This window comes from Zalophus californianus, chromosome 8 (assembly GCF_009762305.2).
Source record: "Zalophus californianus isolate mZalCal1 chromosome 8, mZalCal1.pri.v2, whole genome shotgun sequence".
NCBI classification, from domain to species: Eukaryota; Metazoa; Chordata; class Mammalia; order Carnivora; family Otariidae; genus Zalophus; species Zalophus californianus.
In genome coordinates, this window is record NC_045602.1 from 57,061,010 (window position 1) to 57,083,638 (window position 22,629).

The 22,629-nt window shown below is 42.7% G+C and overlaps 1 protein-coding gene across 3 annotated transcripts in view; it reads left to right on the forward strand.

Moving 5' to 3' along the window:
- The window catches only part of SPRED2 (sprouty related EVH1 domain containing 2), a 115,053-nt gene that overhangs the window by 74,742 nt on the left and 17,682 nt on the right, over positions 1–22,629 (forward strand). For 2 of the 3 annotated variants that reach the window (XM_027621949.2, XM_027621950.2), the window contains 3 exons: positions 9,953–10,130; positions 18,164–18,332; positions 20,508–20,572. In XM_027621949.2, coding sequence (XP_027477750.1) covers positions 9,953–10,130; positions 18,164–18,332; positions 20,508–20,572 — 412 coding nt within the window. Of the gene's footprint in view, positions 1–8,911; positions 9,198–9,952; positions 10,131–18,163; positions 18,333–20,507; positions 20,573–22,629 lie in introns of those variants that run through there. The other variant, XM_027621951.2, reaches the window with a different exon arrangement.

Sequence of the window (22,629 nt, forward strand, 5' to 3'; positions counted from 1 at the left end):
ACTATTGTGATAAAAATCTTACCTCATTTGCTAAAATGGTTTATCTATATCTAAAATTCCCATGTTAACGTCGAGAGATCATCTGCAGAATGCGGGGATAGAATTAACATTAAAATAAAACACACACGTATACATGTATATGTTTATCTTGTTCCTTCAGTAACTAGCTACGGCAGATAAGATTCCTTTCCTAGGTGTACACCTTAAAGGGATGAGGAGTGGAGGCAGACTGGCGACGTGTCCAGTTGGGTTTGAAAGCCTTGTTTGGTATAGAGTTGCCTTGAAAGCAAGAGTCTAAATGTGAGTTATCCCCCTTTCGCTCATATAATCCTCACCTGTGACAGGGCAGAGAATCACTCAGTGCTGGGCTTTACAAAAGAAATCTTTTCAAAAAATTTTTTATAACTTTGTTGAATGCAGCAGAATTGTAATCTTTTTAAAAATTTAAAAATTGTATAATATTTACATTTTTGTTGTTGTCAGAGTTTAATTTCCTGGAAACCAGTGTTTTAAAACTCAGTAATTTAAAATGTATTCTACAGCCAGCTATTAAGGTTATTAATTACCCACTGCATAGATACTTGACAGATAAGGATACAGAGGTCCCAAGTGGTTGACCAGGAATCCCACTTGGAATTTAAGGGCTCATGCCCAGGGATCACCAGTTCCCTAATTTCCCCCAGGGTTGAAATTAGGATTTCTGCTCTTAGTAGGGATTAGAGCAAATAGTTTTCAAATTTCAAGAAAAATGATTACTTTCTTCACCGATTGGGCATCCGCCCACAATAAACCACTAAGCCTGTCCTGCCCCATTGCTTCAGGCTTGACCTCAGCGGGGCCTTTCTTCTAGCTGTGTGTATTACTCAACCTCAAGAGGGACTTGCTCAGGAAAGTTATACTGACACAGGGAGAGTTGCCAAAGAGCCATTTTAAAAAATCTTCGATACAACTTCTAAACTTGCCTTTTCAGATGCTGAAGTTAAGATTTAATTCAAACACTTCATTGTCCAGGTTTAAAACAGCCCAGTGTTATGATTTTAGGTTGTATGTTAGCAGGACAGCCCTCGTGCCTTATCTTTATCATGCCCCCATTATAAGCAACTCCTCATCACAGGTATTAGATATTTAGTATTCTTGTGACTGCTGAATTTAAGTGCTGAATTTAAAAGTTGGTAGGAAAAGTTTTGTTGTTTTTTTTAAAAAGACTACACCTCCATCTCCAAGATGTTTGATATATTACATAAATAAAATCAAAGATTTTTACAGAAGAAAAACAACCTGAGAGCAGAAGTAGAATCCAGCTGAATCACTCTTTTCCTGTGGAGGATTCATGCGTGTTCGAACTACAGGCGATAAAAGTTAGAGTTGAAATGAAAAATTTCATTTTGAGCACAGTACAGTGGAGTGAGTTTTATGTAACCTTGTAAACCTTGCTGAGAAGGAAATTCAAAACGGTAATTGCTAGCACGCCCACGCACCACCATGGGCCTCCCCACCTTCTCTTCACGGACCCCAAAGGTTTGCCCCTAGCATCCGGGCTCTCGCTGAGGTGGGGGCGCAGAGGCTCAGACCTGCCTTGGCCAGCTGTCGATTTCACTGGCCCGGAGGAACTGTCCGCAGTGCTCCCAGGGCAGTGCTCCCAGGCTGCAAGGATGTCAGAGGACCCCCGAGTGCCTCTGGTATTTCCTCAACTATTTCCTCAAAGGCCTCGTTAAGCCACTGTAAAGCTTATGAGTTTAATGTCCAGTCCTGATCTTTGTTCCTTTTTGTCTTCGCTTCACTTCCTTTTCTTGGCCATTGGGTCACAGGACACAGCAGCAAAGAAAGAGGGAACAGAATGGTGAATGGCACACTGCCTGGTCCCCTCCCCTTGGCCAGCCCTGCAGAACGTCCATGTCTGAGGACATCTACAGGGCAGGTGCCCTGGCCCCATGCGAGAGAGAATGTGCCAGAATGTTCAGTGCACATGCTGCTCTGGCTCTTAGGGGCCGGAAAGTGTAAAGTAGCACTTGAGATTAGAAAACGTGTCTGTTTCCAGTGCATGTAACTTAAAGGAAGATATAGAGGCACGTAGCAAGCTAAATCGGCCCTCTGTATTAAACAAGGTATGGGTCTTTATTTTGAATCATAGAATCACTACTTATAAACTACGAGTTTGTGGTAGTTTTTCTAAAGGAGTATTTTTTATATTAAGATTTCAGTAGGAAAATAAAAACACTAGTGGCCATATCTAATTGACTTACGGGGATTGGTTTTAAAATTACTAAACGTAATGATCATTCCTACTTCAAACACCCAGTCTTGCTGGCAGTGTCCTTCACAATAATGGAGACAGCAACCCTTTCTCTTATGTGCAGTAGAAAATGGTGTGTGGGTGAGTGGGTCTATTTATACGCCTCAGTGTAGCTAGGTAGCATAAACAACAAAGATGCTGCGTTTATATGTGGCATTTGAGGGTGAGGATGGACATGGCCCGTACCTCCCCCTCTGGGTGAGGGGGGACTTGGACATGGAGGGCTCTAGTGACCTTGCAGTTCAGCAGAACGACCTGGCTTGTGACGCAAGATGAAGGTGGGGATTCCTAAGACATTTCCTCATACCCTCACTCACAGATTCTGAGCCCAGCACACAGTAAAGGAGGAGAACCTATTCACACCCACTCTGGGGCTCCTTCAGGACCCCAGGCTTTGAGCCTGTATTGGTTCCTGGATGAAGTCATTATAAGACAAGCACCCGCTACCACCATCACCTTTTGGGTACCACGTGTATGTATTGGGGTTCCATTCCTGGAAACTCCTTACATACCATTTTTAAAGTACCTAAATTGACCATGAAGATAAAACCTAGAACAGCTCTGCTGTAACCCTATGGGGGAATTTCTCTGCAAGGGCGAGATGAGCTGTGGTGTCTCAGAAAAACAGCAGCACAACGAAGATTTCCTCTCTGCGTACATCTAGTCACGAGCAGACTGCTTTGACACCTTGAGTTCAAAGTCCTGGTCTTAGTACCTGTTCAAGTATGTGGACTCTTTTACTAGCAGATACTGGGCTGTCCCCAGTATGACTCTCCATCAAGTGTACTGCGTGGTCGCTTTCACGGATGGTCAATAACTGTAGGGAAGGCTTTTTCTTAAGTGGTCTTAGCCTACTTTTCAGCTTCCCCCACTCCAATATCCTGCAAACCAGTTCTCTTAATGAAGCAAACATTTAAGGTTCAGAAAATTCCTTCTATGCTTCATAGTGCCTGCTCATCAGCCTTTGAGAGGAAAGCTGATGCCTTTGCCAGACTTGGCTGCGGCCAAATCTAGCATCTTTAGTGGGCTTTTCTTGCCACTGTTTCCTATAAGGGCCTAACTGTACACACTACACATTTTGGTAGACATTAAGTGGGCAGAGCCAGTCTCCTACCTTTAGTGGCTGGCACAGAGCTGAAAATCATGGTACCACCATGTATAGAACCACCTCATGTATCACTCCCTTGCCTATAACTTTCGAGGATAGAAATTTTTAAGACCAGAGCAGTCCACTTTTAAAAAATTAAGTAGTTGATACTTAATGAAATAACTACTCACGAAACCACCACCTGCTTAAATAGAATATGACCAGTTTCTGGCTTCCGCACACATACGATACTTTATATACATATATAATCAAGGAAATCAAAGAGACTTTGTATTAAGTCTCTAAGTACAAGGATGACTGGAGGTGGGGTGCGGGATCTGATGACAGTAAAGAGTGTGCCCGGCCCCCCCGGAGGACTCGTGTTCTGTTCGGGTGCGGCTAGCGGCTCTGCCGGGTGGAAGAGGGAGTCTGAGAGGCTAGGATCTGGGCTAATCGCTCTCAAGGTCTGGTGCAGGAGAGGAGGGTGGAAAAGAGTGGCAAGGCAGCTGTGTGATCAGATGAGGGTGGGCCCTGAGGAGGGGGCCGGGAAGTCTGTGGGGGGGATGTCAAAGTTCCAGTCTCCGTCCCCAGAGTCCAGGGAGGAAGGTCAGGAGCACAGTTCGTTCGCAGATGGCGAATGGAATTATTTTCCTCTACAGGGGTGCCTGAAATGTAGGCTCAGACCAGGTCTTTTATAAATCCGACTTGCGTTGATAATTGCTGGAGGTCCGTCTGGGATTTTCTTTTGTTGTTTAAGGGCCTGACAGCCTCCCTGTTACTCTGTTCTCTGCCAGCAGAAAAAGGCGGGCGGTCTGGAAACCCACTCCTTAGTGGCCAGGGGAGCCGGTCTTTAAAGGACCTGTTTTGTAATCAAAGTCAGACCTTCAGCAAAAATAATTTTGTTGGCTACAACTTACCAAACTTCTCTGTATCGAGCACTTGACCTCTAGCACGGCTTTTAACCCTCAGGACATCCTAGCAGGGTAGATCCTCTCAGTTTTTGCAGATGAGGAAATCTGAAGCTCGTTAAGAGGATTCTTCAGCTACTGAGGTCAGGGTGCTGCTGAGCCTATCTGGCTCTGAGTTGACACTTACAGGCGCTGCCTCATCCCCACTTCCTGCAGTTCTTTGTTTACCTTGTTTACTTCTGTAACGTGGTCCAGACAGGTCCTGCTTTGAATATGGAAGAGAACCTTGAACATAAAAGCCAAAGATCCAAACCCTGCTGTGCCCCCTTGGATTCAGTACCCCCAAATAAAAATCTAGTTTTGAAATTGTTCTTACTCTGCCTCCCCCATCCTGCCATAGGATGTCACCTCCTTCCTTTGCACATTGAAGTGATCACAGAACAAGTCTCATTTTTACAGATAAGCCCCCATGTTCAGAATGCGAAGCTTTCCCTTAAACCACGTTTAAATGGCAGGTCTCCAGTTCAATTCATAGAAGCCACTTTTTTACACATAATGCAGTGAAAGAATATGATATTATTTGGGGGGTGGTAGTCAAATCCCATATGTAATGACATTGAGTCTTTGGGGCAGTTTAGCTCAAGTTCAGACACTAGGACTCCATTCAGTTGGTGTTTGGATCCACGTGTGGAACTTCACCGGGTCCTAATGAGTTACACCGGTTTAGCAGTTGCTGCTTGCAGAAGCATTTTTTTAAGTTTTGTTATTTTTGACAATAGCAGCATTTTTTGAATTTCTTCTGAAGCATACCAGCACCATTTTCCTTGTGCAAATTAAAAAACTAATCTGCCCTTGCCCTTCCTGTCCCATCCTCCCCCAAACAAACCCAACATCTGGCTTAAACATGTTGTTTAAATTCTTTCCAGAAAGAGACAGAGGGAAGGTGGGAAGGGAGTTTTCCTCCCATATACCTTTTTGGTAGTAGAGTTCACTGTCATTTCTGTTCTGGGCAGGGTGACGTGCCTGAGTAACATAAATACACCACAGATAGGAAGCAGTTGGCCTGTGGCCATGCAGCTGGATTATCCAGACATCCTTCACAGCTTTCAGTGCAACCCTTTATCCCCCTGCCTTGTTTTAAATAGCCAGAGGCCTCAGGGGCTGATGGGGCTATTGCCAGAGGAGATGGGGTGGGGGGTTCTGTTCCCCTGCCCCCAACACACCCCATCACAGAGGAGTCAGTGCTCTTCGGAAGGGGCATAGGAGGAATTAGGGCAAGATCAAGGATGCGGCAGGCTGTAAGCAAAGACCCAAATTAGCAGCCCCTGTAGTCTCAGAGCCAAGGGGTGGGGTATTTTTTAAAATCTCCAATAAATGAATACTTTTTGGAAGTAAGTTTATGGCACCAACATAAGTCACACAAACTTCCCTTTTTCGTGTTTACTTAATCCCCTCAAAGGAAGGGAGAACGGCAGACAGCTGCAACACAAAGTTAAAAAGCATGTTCTAACAAGAGGTGTGTAGAGTTTCAGTTATCCACCTTGGCCATTTCCTGTTGGGATGAACCCATCGTACACTAACAGAAGATCTGAGAAAGCTGTGTGTTTCATCCTGAAGAGTTACAAATCCTGGGGACCCTTAGTTTTTCTAGAATGAATGGGACATGGCAGGGGAAAGTTATTCTCAACTTGTTTGTATGTAACTAATCTAAACAAATGTTATCAAATGTTCCTAATCTCTATGATCTAAAGCAATATGGATTTGAATCATGAGATGAATGGATTAATGAAAGAAACCATGTGATTATTAAATTTAGTTTTCTTATTAATGAAATCTTTATCCTATCCCAACTAAGCTATTGTGGCTCATAAGCAAATGAGTATTGAACGCTTTATTTTCTCTCAGAGATTTTGTTAGCCACAAATAACTTTTTAAAAACCTGCTTATAAATTTCATGCATTTAATCCATTCATTGGGGCACCTGGGTGGCTCAGTCGGTTGGGCGCCTGCTTTCAGCTCAGGTCATGATCTCAAGGTCCTGGGGTCAAGCCCTGCATCAGGCTCCCTGCTTAGCTGGGAGTCTGCTTCTCTACCTCCCTCTGCCCCTCCCCCTGCTCATGCTCGCTCTCTCTCTCTCTCTCTCACTTGCTCTCACTAAATAAATACAATATTAAAAAAAAATTAACCTTTTCATTCCACAGCCTACCACATATAAAACACTGCTGTAGGTTCTAGGGATGTAGCAGTGAACAAAAAGGGCAAAGGCCTTGGTTCTATGGAGTTTACAATCTAGTTGGAAAAAGTGGTCAAACAAGTAGGGCAGATGTTTCCGTAGCATGTAGAAAGATAAAGAAGGATGAGAAGATTTAAGAGGATTGGAGGGTACTACTTTATATGAAGTGGACAGAGAATCTTCTCTGATGAAATAACCCTGGGCAGAGACGTGGAGGAAATAAGGAAATGAACTGAGTTAGTGTGGGGGGAGAAGGGTGGGGTGGGGGGTGGGGATAGCAAATGCAAAGGCCCTGAGGTCATAGTGTGCTTAATGTGGAGGACAGGGGCAATGGGACTAAAGTAGAATGAGCAAGGAGGAGAGTGATAAGGGCTTGAGTTTCATTTTTACTCAGTAACGTAGGAAGCTTACTGGATGTCTTATTTTAGTAGAGTATCGTAATCTGACTCACCTTTCTATTTTCTTAGAAAGTTGGGTGGGCGTGGAAGTAGGAAGGCCAGTTAGGAGGAGGTTGCAGTATTCTGAGAGGTGATGGCGACTGGGATCAGGGCAGTGTCGATGGAGGTGGTAGAAAGTGGATTCTGGCTATATTCCAAAGGGAGAACCAGTAGGATAAAAAAGTATTGACAATTAAGAGTTCAATCTGAAACATGTTGATTGAGATATGCCTACCAGACGCCCAAGGAGAGAAATCACATAGGTAGTTGATTTTACTGATCTGAAGTTCAGGGAAGAGGTCTGGGTAGACATGTGAATTTGGGCACTGTTAGCACCTACCTAGAAGAATTTTAAGTGGAGTTGTTGGCCCTGGCTTGGGTTATGGATGGTTTAGCCATAGTTAAAGGAGGAGAGGCAGAGAGTACTGGTACAGAGTCATAGGCATGCTAGTGGGCACAGATGCAAGGTCCCTTCTGACTTTGCCTATCTTCCCAGGGAAATTAAAGCAATTCATCCATCACCTGAGAGCGACAGGGTAGGTGGGCCCATGAAATCTTCTTGGGTACAGATTAGGGAAATGTGGCAGCTTGCTGGGGGGCACCTAGAAGCCCACTTGAGGTTAGTGACTTTAAAACTAGACCTTTGAACAAAGTCCTATTCAACAGCCTGGGTGGGGCATGGAGTTAAGGAGGTGGTAGAATTTCACCAGGGTTGGGGTTTCACCGAGCATTACAGTGAAGAAAGAGAGGGCAGCGTGTTACGTTTTTGTCCAAAAGCGTGTCGTGATAGAATATGGAACTTGAGGACTGAATCAAGTGAGAACATGAAGGTTCGGGGGAAGGGCGTCAGAGCAATAGATGGTTGGTCCCAGTGGGGTGAAGACTTGCAGGAATGTGGAGGGAGTGAGCCACAAAGTTGGGAAGTGGCCGCTGGAGAGCACGCTGCTTAAAACTGAGGTTAAGGAGGTGGTGCAGATATTAGTAATGACAAGGTCATGGGTGTGACCTAGGCTGGGGTACCTAAGGTTGGGTGTAAGACAAGGGCATTAGGGAAGAGTTCCAGAAACTGAGAGGCCAAGGTATTATACGGAACTTCTCTGTGAATAAGGAAATTACCAAGAATCACAGCAGGGATCGTGGTGGAGAGATGGAGGGTCAGTGGGCCCGTCCACCACTGTTTTCCAGGAATGAGGGAAGGGACGCGGCCCAGACGTCTGTAGAAGATTGAAGAGGAGGGTGGCAGTGGCGTGGTCAGACTTGGGAGCTTCAGAGAAACCGGGCGCCCACCTGTAGCCTGCGGCAGAGGTGACTACCCTGCCCCACATCGAGCCTCAGCAAGGAGAGCTGCAGGAGAGAGAGAATGGCCTTGTGTCAGTGGGCCCCAGAAGCTCAGCCCCAGAGCACATTTCCATGTAGGTTCAGAAAGTGAAAGGAACGTCCGGGAGGTCCCTGGAGCAGTCAGAATCATTGAGACAGAAAGCAGAAGGGTGATTGCAGGGGCTGTGCAGAGGGGAGGACAGTGAGGGGTTTAAAAATGTCTAATGGGTATGGAGTTTCGGTCTGGGATATGAAAAAAGTCCTGGAGATGGATGGTGGTGAGAGTTGTAGAGCAGTGTCCGCGTATTAATGCCACAGAATTGTACAGTTAAAATGGTACATGTTATCGCATATATATTTTACCAGTTTTCAAAATGAAAGGACTGGTCTAAGGAAGGGACAAGGAAGTTAGAGGGAGCAGGGGGGTGGAGGGGTGTAGAAGTTGAGCCACAGGGAGTCATGGGAAATCTGGGTGAGTGTGGTGAGCAGGGGTGTAGGGCAGAGGGACTGTCTAAAGGGTCTCTGGTGGACTGGACATGGCAGTGGCTGGGCTCTGGCCTGCGTAGGGGGAAGGAGAGGTCTTCCCTGAGTCCCAAGGAAAGAGGGGGTTCTATGTTACTCTACATTTTTGTTTCTGTAGAATCTGGCACAGTGCCTGGCATGTAGAAGATGTGAATATGCTTTTGAATGAGTAAAAAATGAATTCTATCCAAAGAAAGAAAACAGCAAATGAGAATTTAAATGGCCTTGCTGAAAAACCCAAATATGTTTCCCCAAAAGTGATGAAGAATGACAAGAGCTAGAGTTGGTCTCTGGAGAAGAAAGAGGATTTTTGGCAAATGTGCAAAAGAAGTTATTGCGAAATTGAAGTTTAACTGGAAAAAAATAAAATCATAAACAGAAGGCTACACATGCGTAAAGGGTACTGGAACTGAAATCTTTTCCCACCTACATATGCGATTGCATGGTGAATTTGTGATTTGGAAGGAAATTATCCTGTTCTTGTGCTAAATCAGAAGATGATTAAGTTTATAAAATGTTAAGCCTAGGTCATTCATTGCGAACTAAGTTTTAAGGGTTGAAATCGTAATATCCTCTTAAGTTCATAGGTTTGACTTTCCTAACTTAGGGATAACAAATTATGGCATTTAGCTCATTCATTTTGTTATTAATACTTATGCCCAGAAACTAGAGAACGTTATGCCTGCATGCATCTTCAAAGACTCACAAACATCTTTAAATTTACTGGGTATCTTTTTAAAAATGACCTTTTGCAAGTGTTTTTTGGGGTTTTTTTCCCCTCCCAATTTGAGAAGGGTCACTTTTTTTTTTTTTAAGATTTTATTGATTTATTTGACAGAGAGAGACACAGCTAGAGAGGGAACACAAGCAGGGGGAGTGGGAGAGGGAGAAGCAGGCTCCCTGCGGAGCAGGGAGCCCAATGCAGGGCTCAATCCCAGGACCCTGGGATCATGACCTGAGCCGAAGGCAGACGGTTAATGACTGAGCCACCCAGACACCCCAAGAAGGGTCACCTTTTAAGGTTGCCGCCAGACCTAGATTTTCTTTTGATGACTCCAGAAAAGTGCCAGCCAGTGGTCATCTTGAATTGTGAAACGTGTCCTGCAGCTACCAGACCATTGTCATGCCCCCTTCTTCTTGTTGTTGTTGTTCTAGTGACAGCTATATTGTGCGTGTCAAGGCCGTGGTTATGACCAGAGATGACTCCAGCGGGGGATGGTTCCCACAGGAAGGAGGCGGGATCAGTCGCGTGGGGGTCTGTAAGGTCATGCACCCCGAAGGCAATGGACGCAGCGGCTTTCTCATCCATGGTGAACGACAGAAAGACAAACTGGTAATGGCAGACATGCAACCCACGGGTTAAATCAGCAACGCCCGATTTCTTTATTGTTTAATCATAAGCCCTCTTCTCATAGGTTGGGTTATGGTTGTTGTTTTTCCCTCCCCTTCTTTCTCTGACTTCAAACTGTTATGAAAACTTAAGAAGTTAAAACTTGGGAGCTGATGCCAAATGCAACACGTAACCCTGGCTTCCCAGCGAAGGCACTTTTTACCACACACCATATACCACAGGTGCTTAGAAGTCGTGTATTTGGCTCTCTTGTTGGTGGCTTTGATTAACTAAGCTGTCTTTCTGTCACTGTAACAAGATACTCAAAACAAAAGTATGTGCTTTGTTATGAATCACACGGTAGTGAGCTTTGAAGTCGGGGTTTTTAAAAATGTAGGGTTTGTTTGTGGAGCATGCTATCAAGGTTTGGATGGTAAAAGGTCAAATGCGAAGGCAGAATGTCACCTGACGTGTGGTTACTTGTAAATACTGTTTATCTAAAAGATACTGTAGCTTTTGTTTCAGACGCTAATGAATAAAACGTGTTTGGAAAAAGTGGCATCCCACGTCTATAATAATTCTGCATGCTTATTAAATATGTACTTTGGAAAGTGATCATTATTCTTTTACGAGTGGAGCATTGGTAGTTCGTACCATATAGTTCCATGAAGGAACTTGGATGTCCAGTTCTGAGTTAGGAACGAATCTATGATATGAAGAAAAATTGAATGTTCCAACCTATTTTTAATTGGTGGCCTTGAACCTGGAAGAACATCGCTCCTATCTGTCCATGGACTCAAAAGCCAACTGTTGCTTCAAAATGTGCAGGATCATATTGAATCTCAACAGAGAAAATATAAAGACACCACAGGAAATGTCAGTGTTACATTTGAGACCCTTAACAGCGAGTGTGTCACATGTTGAGTTTTATGAGTTAAATGTACAAATTTAATCTTCTTTTGCAACCACTTCTTACTGTTTAAAAAAGTTACCAAACAGATAAGACAGAACAATTTGTAAATGTTATATATAGATTAACAGAAATGCTATTTTCACACTTGATTCATTTCCCAAAAATGCAATGAATGAAAGTTTAAAGGGAGAGAACATAGCTCATTTTAAGAAGGGTGTCCATTCAGGAAATTCCCTATGTATTAGTCAAATAATCAAAACATTCTTATTTACAAGATAATCACAACAAAGGCAATGTAACCACGCTACCAATAAAAAGTAAAATAACTACCATTCAGCTAATGCCTACCGTGTGCTAAATACAATGCTAGCCCTTTAGTTAGGTCACATCACTGTGTCCTTACAGTAGCCTATGTAATTATAACTGAAAAAATGAAGATTCAGAAAGACTCCTTGTTGTCAGTGATCCATCTTGAGGGCCTGGAACCAGTATTTGAAACCCTGTCACTCTGACCCTAAAACTGAGCCAAAGTCACATGTGTGCAACTGCTGTTAGCCCTTTGGTGTAGTTTTTTCCCCCGTGTGCATATTTTTATTTTTACATAGCTCTGACCAGAGCTTGTCAACAATTTTGTATCTCATGTGCTTTGCCTTAACATTCTCATAAGAAATTTTCCACATTGCTGGTACCAGGTTGATGTAACATTGCTTATTTGATGATCTCCTTAGGGCTATTATAAATATTAAGGGTCCTTTCTCCCCCCTCCCCCACCTCATATGACCTACCTTCATTTTTTCCACATTTACTGTTTTCTTGGAATAATTTAGGCGGTCCAATTTTTATGACTTTGGATTCTTGTACAAAGAACTGCTACCAGTGTGTATGAGAATTTCCTTTAACACATGGGAGGTTCATATATTTTAAGTCTCTTCCAATTTGACAGAGTAACAGTGGTATCATGTTATTGAGTACTAATGGCATCAGTGTTCTTCTGTTTGTTAAACAGCTGTAACTGTGAATTATCTGTCAGTGTTCTTTGCTTATTTATCTATTGGGGGCCTTATTTTTCTCCTTGCCATGCGTGCCCTCTTATATAAGAACGATATTGATCTTTATCTGCCTTATTTACTGCAAATACCCTTAAAATTTGTTGCTTACCTTTTTGTTTTAGTGTTCTTTTTCTAGCAAAATTTTTGATAGAATTTTTTTTCACTTGTTCCCTTTTTGTTTTTATTATTACTTTTGTGTTAGCAAATTATCTTGCCTGAGCAGTTAAATCTTTTTAGATCTCTTTTTTCTTGGTATTTTCATGGTTTGTCATAGACTATGTCAACCTAACATTGCCTTTAGATTGTCTCATCCAGCCCCTTCATTTTAGAAATGTATTTATAAACTTGTATCTTACCACTGACTTATACATAATAATTGTAAACTTTTACCATTTTGGTAAACTTTTACCATTTGGTCAGGACCCTTTTTTATGTAAATAACCTCAGTTAAATTCCTGCAACATTCTGAAGGAGGAAGATACTTTTACCTCCACTTTGCAGTGGGAAAACTCAGTGCTCCAAGAAGTGATCCATTTCCTCGATCTAGGCACGTGATCATTAGCAGAGCCAGCCTTGGAAACCATTTCATTGTGAGGCCAAAACCTGGTCCCCTCACACTAACCGCAAGGTAATAGGGCAGTCCTGGTTGTGGACCAGCTTCTGTTATTTGTTGCTATTGCACAAGGATTGTGTGCCTTGTCCCCTCATCATGTTCCCCTGCCCCCGTCATGTTTCTCAGTCACTCAGTTTCTCTTCCTGCCCCCTCTATATTCTGTGACTCTGCATTTCTAGACTTTTATATGCCCTCGAACTGAAATCACATACCCAGTTGTGTTTCTCCATCTCTCCATCCCTCATACTCTGGGAAATTCTGGACTCTTCAGATGTGGAGAGTGGTGACTCCTCTTTTGGCCTCTAAGCTTCCATAACACAGCACTTTTGCCCCAGTGGAGGGTATGAACCCATGTGGGAGCCTGCAGATAGGGTAGGTTGTTGAAGGACCCACTCTAAATGGTGGAATGGTGAGGAGAGGGTGGAGATCATTTTTGTTGGATAGTATCAGAGTTGCTAGTATTCCAACTAGGACAAGAAATGCTTTTTCTGATAGAAACAGTGTTATCACTAGTTTTTCTAATGTAGTGCAGTTCTAGAATTTAACACATTGGTTCTTGTTATTTGAATTATATGTTGAAGCCTGGGAACAGAGCTACCATTGTTTCTGTGGGGAAAGTCTGTTCCAGACATCCATTCAGAAATCGTTATTTGGGTAATTTTTTTTTTAAGTTGGGGACAGTTAAGTTTTCTTGAGAAATTATATGTAAATGTAAAATGTCTGAGTTGAATCATTTTAGATAAACTAGAGAAGTTTACTCCTTAAATCCCATGAGAAACCACCTATAAAGATGAACCCCATACTCTGAAAGGCTGGTCATTCCATTTGTTGTACATGTGCAGGTCTGTGAGCATACATACACACGTGGTGGGAGTTCCAGCTGCTGAAGCTCTTTGAACAGCAATTTGGCAGGATGTTCATTTTAAGTGTACATACTTTTTAACCTGGCAGTTTCATATTTAAACCCCATCCTATAGTGATAAACTTGCACGCAAAGATTTAAGGAAAGCAATGGTTCTCAGACATTTTTGGTGTCAGGATCCCTCCACACTCTTAAAAATGAGGACCCCAAAAGGCTTTTGTTTTATGAGTTATAGCTACTTATTTTTTACCGTATTAGAAATTAAAACTGAAATTTAAAAAACTATTTATGACAAGTTACTATATAACTATTTTCCAAAATAAAAATAATTAGAGAAAAGAGTAGCATTGCTTTATATTTTTGCGAATCTCTGGCTTAATAGAACATAGCTGGATTCTAATATCTACTCCTGCTTTCAAGCTGTTGCTGTTTGTTGCTTAGGTTGAAGTGTATGAGGAAAATCCAGCTTCACACAGATAAGTAGTTCAGAAAGGGAGAAAAATATCAGTAGCCTTTTCAGATAATTGTAAATGTACTTGAATACCCCAGTAAAACTCAGCTTATAGTAGTTTCTGAAATGTGCGATCCGAATCCACATTAATGAACTTTTCATAACCTGTTACATTAAAATCTACTGCTTTATCTTTCACTTTGAGTGGACCTTTTACTCGTTCCTGATTTTTTAACATCATGTCATTTGAAAAATAATGGTTTACTGAGTTCAGCGGATCTTCCAAATGTTGATGCATTTAATTTTGCAGTACCAAAAAATCACATTTCTTAACATCAATCCTAACATGATTAGAAAAGTTGTTAAGTATTGGGAAGCTGTCCAAAATTCTGATTTCACTGGAAAGTTCAGATTTTATTATTGGCAACAAATACCTCCAGTTGTTTTCCTTGAAGTGACAGGCTTGCTGTGTCCATTTTCAAGAAAGTATCTGCCAAATCCTGGGTCTGAATAACCATCATTCATCTGTCGGTTGTTCTTTCAAGTAAACCTGGTGATCCCTGGAAAAGGCAGTTCGTTCAAGTCACAACTAAAGCTTTTCCTTGAGACGGTCATCATTCATCCATATGCAGGAGAAGTGAACAGGCTGCTAGCCGTGCCCCTTGCCTTCCATCTGAGCGTTTGTGCAAAGCCCACTTTTCTTCATATACTTCAGCCAGAGCAACGGATTACAGCAGCTTGAAGGCAGAAGCAGATCTGAGAGTCCAATTATGTGCGCTTCTCATTTCACCACACAGGATAAAAGCTGTGTGTTCAAGGGTCAAGACTTAATACTTGTTAACTGCTTCATCAAGGACAATCCGACATAAAACTGGCCTTTTCCACTTGGCCCACGTGGCAGTGATGAGTCCAGTGATTTGCATCGAGTTTGGTGCTGTCGCTTGCCTCCATGCATGGCACACAGCACCCAGGTTTTACTGTGCCTTTGGCACCCTCACCAGAAATGGCAAAAACTGTCTTACTATGTGAAATAGGTTTTTTTTTTAGATTTTATTTATTAATTCGAGAGAGAGCATGAGTGAGAGGGGAGGGACAAAGAGAGGGGGAGAAGCAGACTCCCCACTGAGCTGAGAGCCGGTCTCAGGACTTGATCCCAGGGCCCTGGGATCATGACCTGAGCCGAAAGCAGCTGCCTAACTGACTGAGCCACCCAGGCGCCCCTATGTGAAAATAGTTTTGCCATCCTGGACCCTCTGAAGTGAGGAGGGGGTAGAGAGGGAGGGCTCCCAAGAGCTCGCAGAACAAAATTTGAGAACATGTATAAAGATGTTCATTCCAGCACTATTGCTAAAAGCGACTGATTAAAAATAACCTGGGGGCGCCTGGGTGGCTCAGTCGTTAATCATCTGCCTTCGGCTCAGGTCATGATCCCAGGGTCCTGGGATCGAGTCCCACATCGGGCTCCTTGCTCAGTGAGGAGCCTGCTTCTCCCTCTCCCACTCCCCTTGCTTGTGTTCCCTCTCTCGCTGTGTCTCTCTCTCTCTGTCAAATAAATAAATAAAATCTTTAAAAAGAAAAGAAAAGAAATAACCTGAATGCCCATTAGTGTGGAAAATGGCTGAGTAATCCTAACGTATCCCTACTGAGCCATGGAACAGAACTTCTTTCCTGTATCTATCTCTAAGACGTGTTCTCAAGGAAAATAAAAGGCAAGTTGCAGAGCCAGTTATAGGTGTGGCCACATTTAAAAACACTCACACACAAGCTTAGGTGCATATATAAAGAAGCCGCAGGAAGGGACCTGGCTCTGTGTCCCCCATCCTGACAGTGGCTGACTCTGGAAGTGGAGAAGCATTGAGGGTGGGGAAGGAGAGAGGAGCCAGAATGGCGCCTTCGTGTATTTGTGTAGATGACTTAAATCTTTGACAATATGTATTTCTTGTGTAGATTCTTTTAAAGCTTCCAACGACAATATTTAATCACCTTTTTTTCCCCCATGCATCTCATTTAAAAAGATAACCTTTTTAAAGGCTTTCTCAAGTTTTAAGTTAATACCAAACTTCACTAGAGGGTTTACACCTGTGAGGTTGAAAACACCTGAACTTTTTCATTTTTGTCATTAAACTTAGATATGTAATGATGTTATTTTGCTTATCGGGACATAAAGTGATGGTACCTGATCCCCTTCCCCTCACTTATTTTAGGTGACTGAACTTTTCTAGGAATTTTATAACTTCTCTAAGAAAATTTGCTGCTGGAGGATCTTAAACTTGGAAAACATTGACCAAAGACTAATTTTTTTTTTACCCTGAAAACATGGAGGGGGCGCCTGACTGGTTCAATCTGTAGAGCATAAAACTCTTGATCTCAGGGTCATGAGTTTTACCACGTTGGGGTAGAGTTTGCTTTAAAAAAAATACGGAGAAACTGGAAGTCTTTGTTTTTACAAAAAAGTTTATTTTGAGACTTTGAATTGAGACTATTAAATTCTAAAATAGATAACATTTGTTGGTTAAAGCCTTGGTTATTTGGATTTCCCCAATTTGGAATGGGGCTGGGCTGACATTTAATCATTGCACTATTCTTAGAGAAAAATGGCCATAATAAGCAATTTAACCATAAATAGAACTGTGTGAGGGGACCGTTGTCTTCTTTCAATACAATGGGATAAAGTGAACTGCTGGGGACCTCCATTTGATATACCAATGTGACTATTATACTCATATTTATTAAGTCAGAGACCATTTATTAGGCAGCACTTAATTTCTGTTTGCTTAGATGTACTCTTGAAACTTGTATGCATTTAAAGTTATTCTGTAATGTGAATTTATACTAATTTAGGCAGGGCTTTACTCTTGCCCTTCGCTTAGTCTAAAATTAATAAGATCTTATTTTGTTAAATGTGGAGCTTTGCCAGAACAAGATCGAAGCTATTAAACTTAGCAAAATCATCTTGGTGTACCTGATGAGGCCGTAGGAATAAATATTTTCGCTATTTTGGAGTTTTTTATGAATAAAGAATGACGTTTACATTCACATGATTGGCAGTGCTTCTTTGATTGTATAATCTTAAACCCTGGTATCTTTATCAGCAACAGCACTGTGCTGGACATGCAGTTATTTTGTAATACATCTTGATCTTCTGCAGCTTGGTTAGGGGCACAAGGCTAATGCACATGAAACTGTTAGAAAATCTGTGAAATCAAGTACCAAATTGTGAAAGTCACAGGAAGAACTGGAGTAAATAAAAGAGTAAAATGTGATGGTGGGAATATCCTGGGAAATGAGTGTGACCTTGTTAAGTTTCTAGTTCAGTGTTTTCCAAGCATGTTGGTGTCTGTGTTATTTCCATTTTAAAGATAAAATGATCAAGGGTCTGTAACAGCTCCAAGTCATAGCTTAGTAAAAGTCATTTCTGGGCCTAGATCACCAGAAACTTGGGAGATTGTTTGAATAATTCAGATAGAAGTTTAATAGATCATGGTGGGAGCAACTGAAATGAGGTTGATCTAGAAGATGTTGAAGTAAAAATGAAGTGGACCTGATGGTCAATAATACAGGAGATAGGGAAAACAGAAGAGACAGAGACAACCACAGAGATTTTGAGCTGGAGAACGTGAACAGGGAAGGGTCAGCATTGCTAGATACGGGAAGTTGGCAGAAAGTTCAGAACAGGTTAGTTAATTTTTTCAACATGTTGCATGTGAGGTCACTGGGAAACACCCATCAGGACAGAGGAGGGAAGATTGAGAGCCATTAAAACAAAGGCCCTGACATAGAAGCAGTAAATCTGAAACAGAGCAAGAGCCCCAAGACCTGGGCCCTCAGCATAGTAACCAACCTCCCCCCACCCCCACCCTGCCCCAGTGAGGGGTGGGAGGAATTAAAATGACTGAGAACCAAGATGGTTAGAAAGTACAATGAGGATCACCAAAGGTGAACAGGGCGGGGTCAACAAAGAGCAGATGGTCCACAAGGAAAGCAAAGGCTTCTTTCAAAATGGAGAGACTCACAGATAGGAGAAGGCAGGGATGGAAGGTTTTCATTAGTTGCCAGCAATGATGGATGGTTCCTAGTTGGATTTTTGGTAACCAGACACCATCACGACTCCTTCACGAGTAACCAGCCTGTGTGTTTCAATCCTTCAGGTGGTATTGGAATGCTATGTAAGAAAGGACTTGGTCTACACCAAAGCCAACCCAACCTTTCATCATTGGAAGGTCGACAATAGGAAATTTGGACTTACTTTCCAAAGCCCTGCTGATGCTCGAGCCTTTGACAGGGGAGTGAGGAAAGCAATCGAAGACCTTATAGAAGGTACCAAATTTTGTCATTGCATTCTTAGGTGGACAATGGGAATGTTCTGAGGTCTTTTTTATTCCAGTTGTCTGCCATCCTATATTTATGGTTTACTGGGGGGAGGCCTGGGGGTTAGGTCAGTATATGCCAAAACTTCAGGAACAGCCACCGAGAACAATTTCCAAGTGACAGTGCAGGGGAGAAGGAGATGGGTTTCAGAGTAAAGGGTGATCCCAGTTGATTTTTAGGCTCTGTTCCAAAAAGGTAAGTTCTGGACTTCCATGTCAGTGACTTTTTGACAAATTTCACCTTCCCCTGACTATTGAAATGGCTTTGGTCTGATCCGTGTCGGCTCAGAAAGGCAGAGTGGATTCTAATGAACCCAGAAGGTGTCAGGCCTTCCCACTGCCTTTCTGTAATGCAAGCCCAGGGTATTTGTCTGCTTTGAAAAGGAAGGGGATTTGTGACTCCTGGAGCCCTGGTTCGGGTTAGGCCTCAAGTCTGTGGGAGGGTGCGTAGTAGACATTGTATTGCATGTGATTGTGGCCTGGAAGGCTCTTGCGCAGTCAATTCTCATGGGCTTTTCTAGAGTCCACACATGCAAACGCATAAGTTCTTGACTTCAACACATTCAGTTATTCATTCAGAGTTAAAGGTGCCATGGCCCGGGCCCTGTGAGGAAAGAAAGACTCAAGCAAGGCATGTGAAAGCCCAATTCAGAATTTGGGGAGATTAATTACAAAAGAACGTGGGCTGCATTTGTTTAAGAATTAAAGTGTTCTGAAGTCATATTCTTCTTTGTGGATTTGGGGGGAGAGCAAAAAGCAAATCTTACAGAGAAAACTTGCTCAACGTCAGTAGTAAGACAATTCTAGCTAGATCATGAGTCTGTTCACCCCAACCATGTGATGGCCAAAAAGGTAGTAAACACCAGTGTTCACATTATGGGTCTGACATAAAGTGGCAGATGTTTAGAATGTTATTAAACATAGCTTCTAAATGTTTACAGAGAAAATAGCTCCTGTATTATTGATAGACTTGTGCAGTATGTCCACGTATTCACTGAAGCTACACACAAATTTGACTCTCTTACTTGTAATTTTTTTCTCTGTATATACTCTACCTGGCTGTTTTCTGTCAAATTTTCCTCAAACATCAATTGACTAGAAAAATTAAAACTAGTAGAGGAAACTCCTGAAAGATCAGTAGTAACTGAGCAGAGGACTTCTTTTTTCTCCTATAATTCCTCGTTAGAAATTTAAATAGTTCTCATTTCTTTCTGAGCAGTTCTTTTAATTTCAGTTTTATGAAATAGCAAAATGTTTTCTAAATGCACATTTTTAAAGACCTAACCAGGGAAGGAGATAAAGAAGAAATTTTCCTGTTGATATACTTACCACATATGCAGATTTAAGTATGTTTTTCCTTTTGGCCATTAACAGTGTCCATTAAGTTGGTCCACACAGTATCAGGTACTGTTAGGGGAAAAGGAAGATGTTTTGTGGATTTGCATACCAGAATGAAGAAAGGATGAACACGTAAATAAATCAAACCCAAAACACCCAAATCATTCCATGATGGAATAAACTGGGTTTTCAGGCACGAGCCCAAATTTTGGCCTGCAGAAACCGAAAACTCACTGGTGCCCCAACATTGCAAGAGAAAACCTCTTTGCATGGGTGTCTGCTTGGAATGCAGCTCCCCCAGGCTGGGTTTTTGAGTCCAGTGTCTACATTTCAGAACAAGAGGTGACCCTACAAGCTATTTAGTCAAGCCCTCTTGTTGGCAGATGAAAAGACCAGAAAGTAAGTCCTGTTTACATGGAGATTGTGGCGGGTCTTCCCTGGGGCACCACTGGCAGAGGCTGGTCGTGGTATGCATGCTTCCAAGCAGTGGGCAGGGCCCCCTGTCCCCTCTGAGGTGGCTCTCTGGGTGCTTGTTCTCTAGTGGGCAGGCCAGAAGTTTGAGGGATTGAGAACAACAGTAGGTAGATTTACTTTAGGGAACATCCTAGCTAGAGTCAATTAAAGAGGAGTAAATTAAAAACATTTAATTCCCAGGTTACATATTTCTACTGATAACTCACATTCAAAAGGAATGGAATGTGGTTTTATTAAAATATGTTTTTTAAATGATTGGCTTTGACGTATCATCTTTGGAAATGCGTCTTACTACATTTTTTTATCTTTTTAGGCTCAACCACTTCATCTTCCACCATCCATAATGAAGCTGAGCTTGGCGATGATGACGTTTTTACAGTAAGTTCCCTTTGCCCTTTGCTTTCCAGATGGTGAATAATTGGAGAGAGGTTCTGTTTAAGGGTGTGAGAGACACTCCGCAGTTTGTCATTTGCTGTCACTGTTGGGATGCCATGAGAGAGAGCTCTGTCTTGTCACAACTTTTGCTCTACTGGGTCTGCCCATATTGCCGTGGTATCATTCACCACAGGGCGCAACTGCGTCCGCTCTCCCCGATATGTCCAAGGTTCTCTCATACATCTTCCCTCAGATCCAGGGTGACCAACTATCTGGCTTGCCTGGGACTGTCCTAATTTTAACACCAAGAGTCACTAGTCTGCAAAGTCTGCAAGACACGTCAAGCCAGGGCAAACTGGGACACCTGGTCACCCAACTCAGAGTCTTCTGCTAACCCCTCCCTGGCATCCAGGTGGGGGTGGGGGAGCCAGAATAGCCTTTCTGACGAGTAATTAAACATCTGATAAGAAAGGCCTGAAAGCTGATTGGAGGTGAGGCCCACGTATGGGAAGGCAGGAAAGGGCTTGGATAGTTCGACACAGCTTGAGTTAATGGGATATAACTGGAGACCAAATGATTTCTCAGCTTTCTTCTTCATTGAAGTCCTTTGCTTCTAGAAGTTAATTAACTAATAGTCCATTGCAAGGCCTGTGGTGTGCTAGGGCAGCATTTTCAAACTCTTGGCCTTGACCCACAGTAAGAAATACATTTACATTGTAACCTACGACACACACACATCCTTAGACACCTGAAACCAGATCTTAACTTCATGTTCTGCACTCTGATTTTTTTTCTCTTCCGTTTCATTTTCTTCCACTTTTTATTATGAGACTTTTAAAGCACCACAGGAAAATTGAAAGAACACAGTGAAAACCTAGATTCAGCAGTTGAAACATTTTTCCCCATTTGCTTTATCTGTGCATGTGTGAATGTGCGCACGTGTGGTTTTGGTTTTGGTTTTGGTTTTTGCCAATCCAGTTGAAAGTAAGTCACCTCAGTGCTTTAATTCTTTTAATACTTCAGCATGCATCTCTTAGAAATAAGGCGTTCTCTTACAAAGCACAACATCATTACCATACCTAGGAAAATTAATAGGAATTTTGTAATAATCATCTAATAGTTCTCCACTAGTTTCTGACCTATCCCAAGAGTATCTTTCGTAAGCTGTTTTTATTTCATATTTTTAAATATTGGTTGCAGCCCTTTAAACGTATTTTCCCAGTGCACTCACCATGGAACCAGTGATTTGAAAAACGCTACTTTGGGAAGACAGAGGTGTGTAAACCATACCTCAAGCTGTCACAGAGAAAGCAGGACAGTTTGGATTGACCTGTGGAAGGCTTGGGGAAGGGCACTGACTGTAAAGTATTCTAGTCCAGGGTACTCTACAGGGAGGGGTCTGGGGGTCAGAGAAGACCTCTAGGAGGTGAGGCTGACCTGTTCCTCAGTGGCCTTTGAACCCCGCTCAGGAAGGGGCTTCAAAGCTGGGCAGCACAGGGCAAAGGCAAAAGCAGGGATGTGCATGGCGAGTCGCCCAAGGGCTGCGGATCCTAACCTGATGTGAACAGAGCGTGCGTAGGGGTGTCAGGAAATGAATTCAGTTGGCTCTCCATTGAGCGGCTGGTGTGATGTGGCTCTTGAACAGGCTTCCTATAGTGCTCCGAGCAGATCCTCTCAACAGTTGGCATGTTGCTTACATCTGTTCCTTTGTCACGTTTTTCAAGAGACAAACACCAGCAGGCGGGTTAAAAGGTGGCTTCCTGTGCCCCAGAGCAAAACTGTCATCCACAGCTGCTTCCCAGCTACCTGCCAGAAGTGACTTACAGAATCGTGAGAGGGCAAGAGGGAAAGGGGTGATGGAAGCCAGCATCCCTCCTGGTTTTGTCCTTTAATCCACAGGGGCTCGGCTTGCTGCTCTAGGGTAGCGCCGAATGCCTGAAAGGAAGTGTGGAAATGGCAGGGCTCTTTCCAGACACTCAGTGGAACTCCCCAGAGAAGGAGCTCCCCTTAATTGTGTTCCAGGCAGGCCCTGATGTCTGTTTGCCTTCATTCCATTTGTT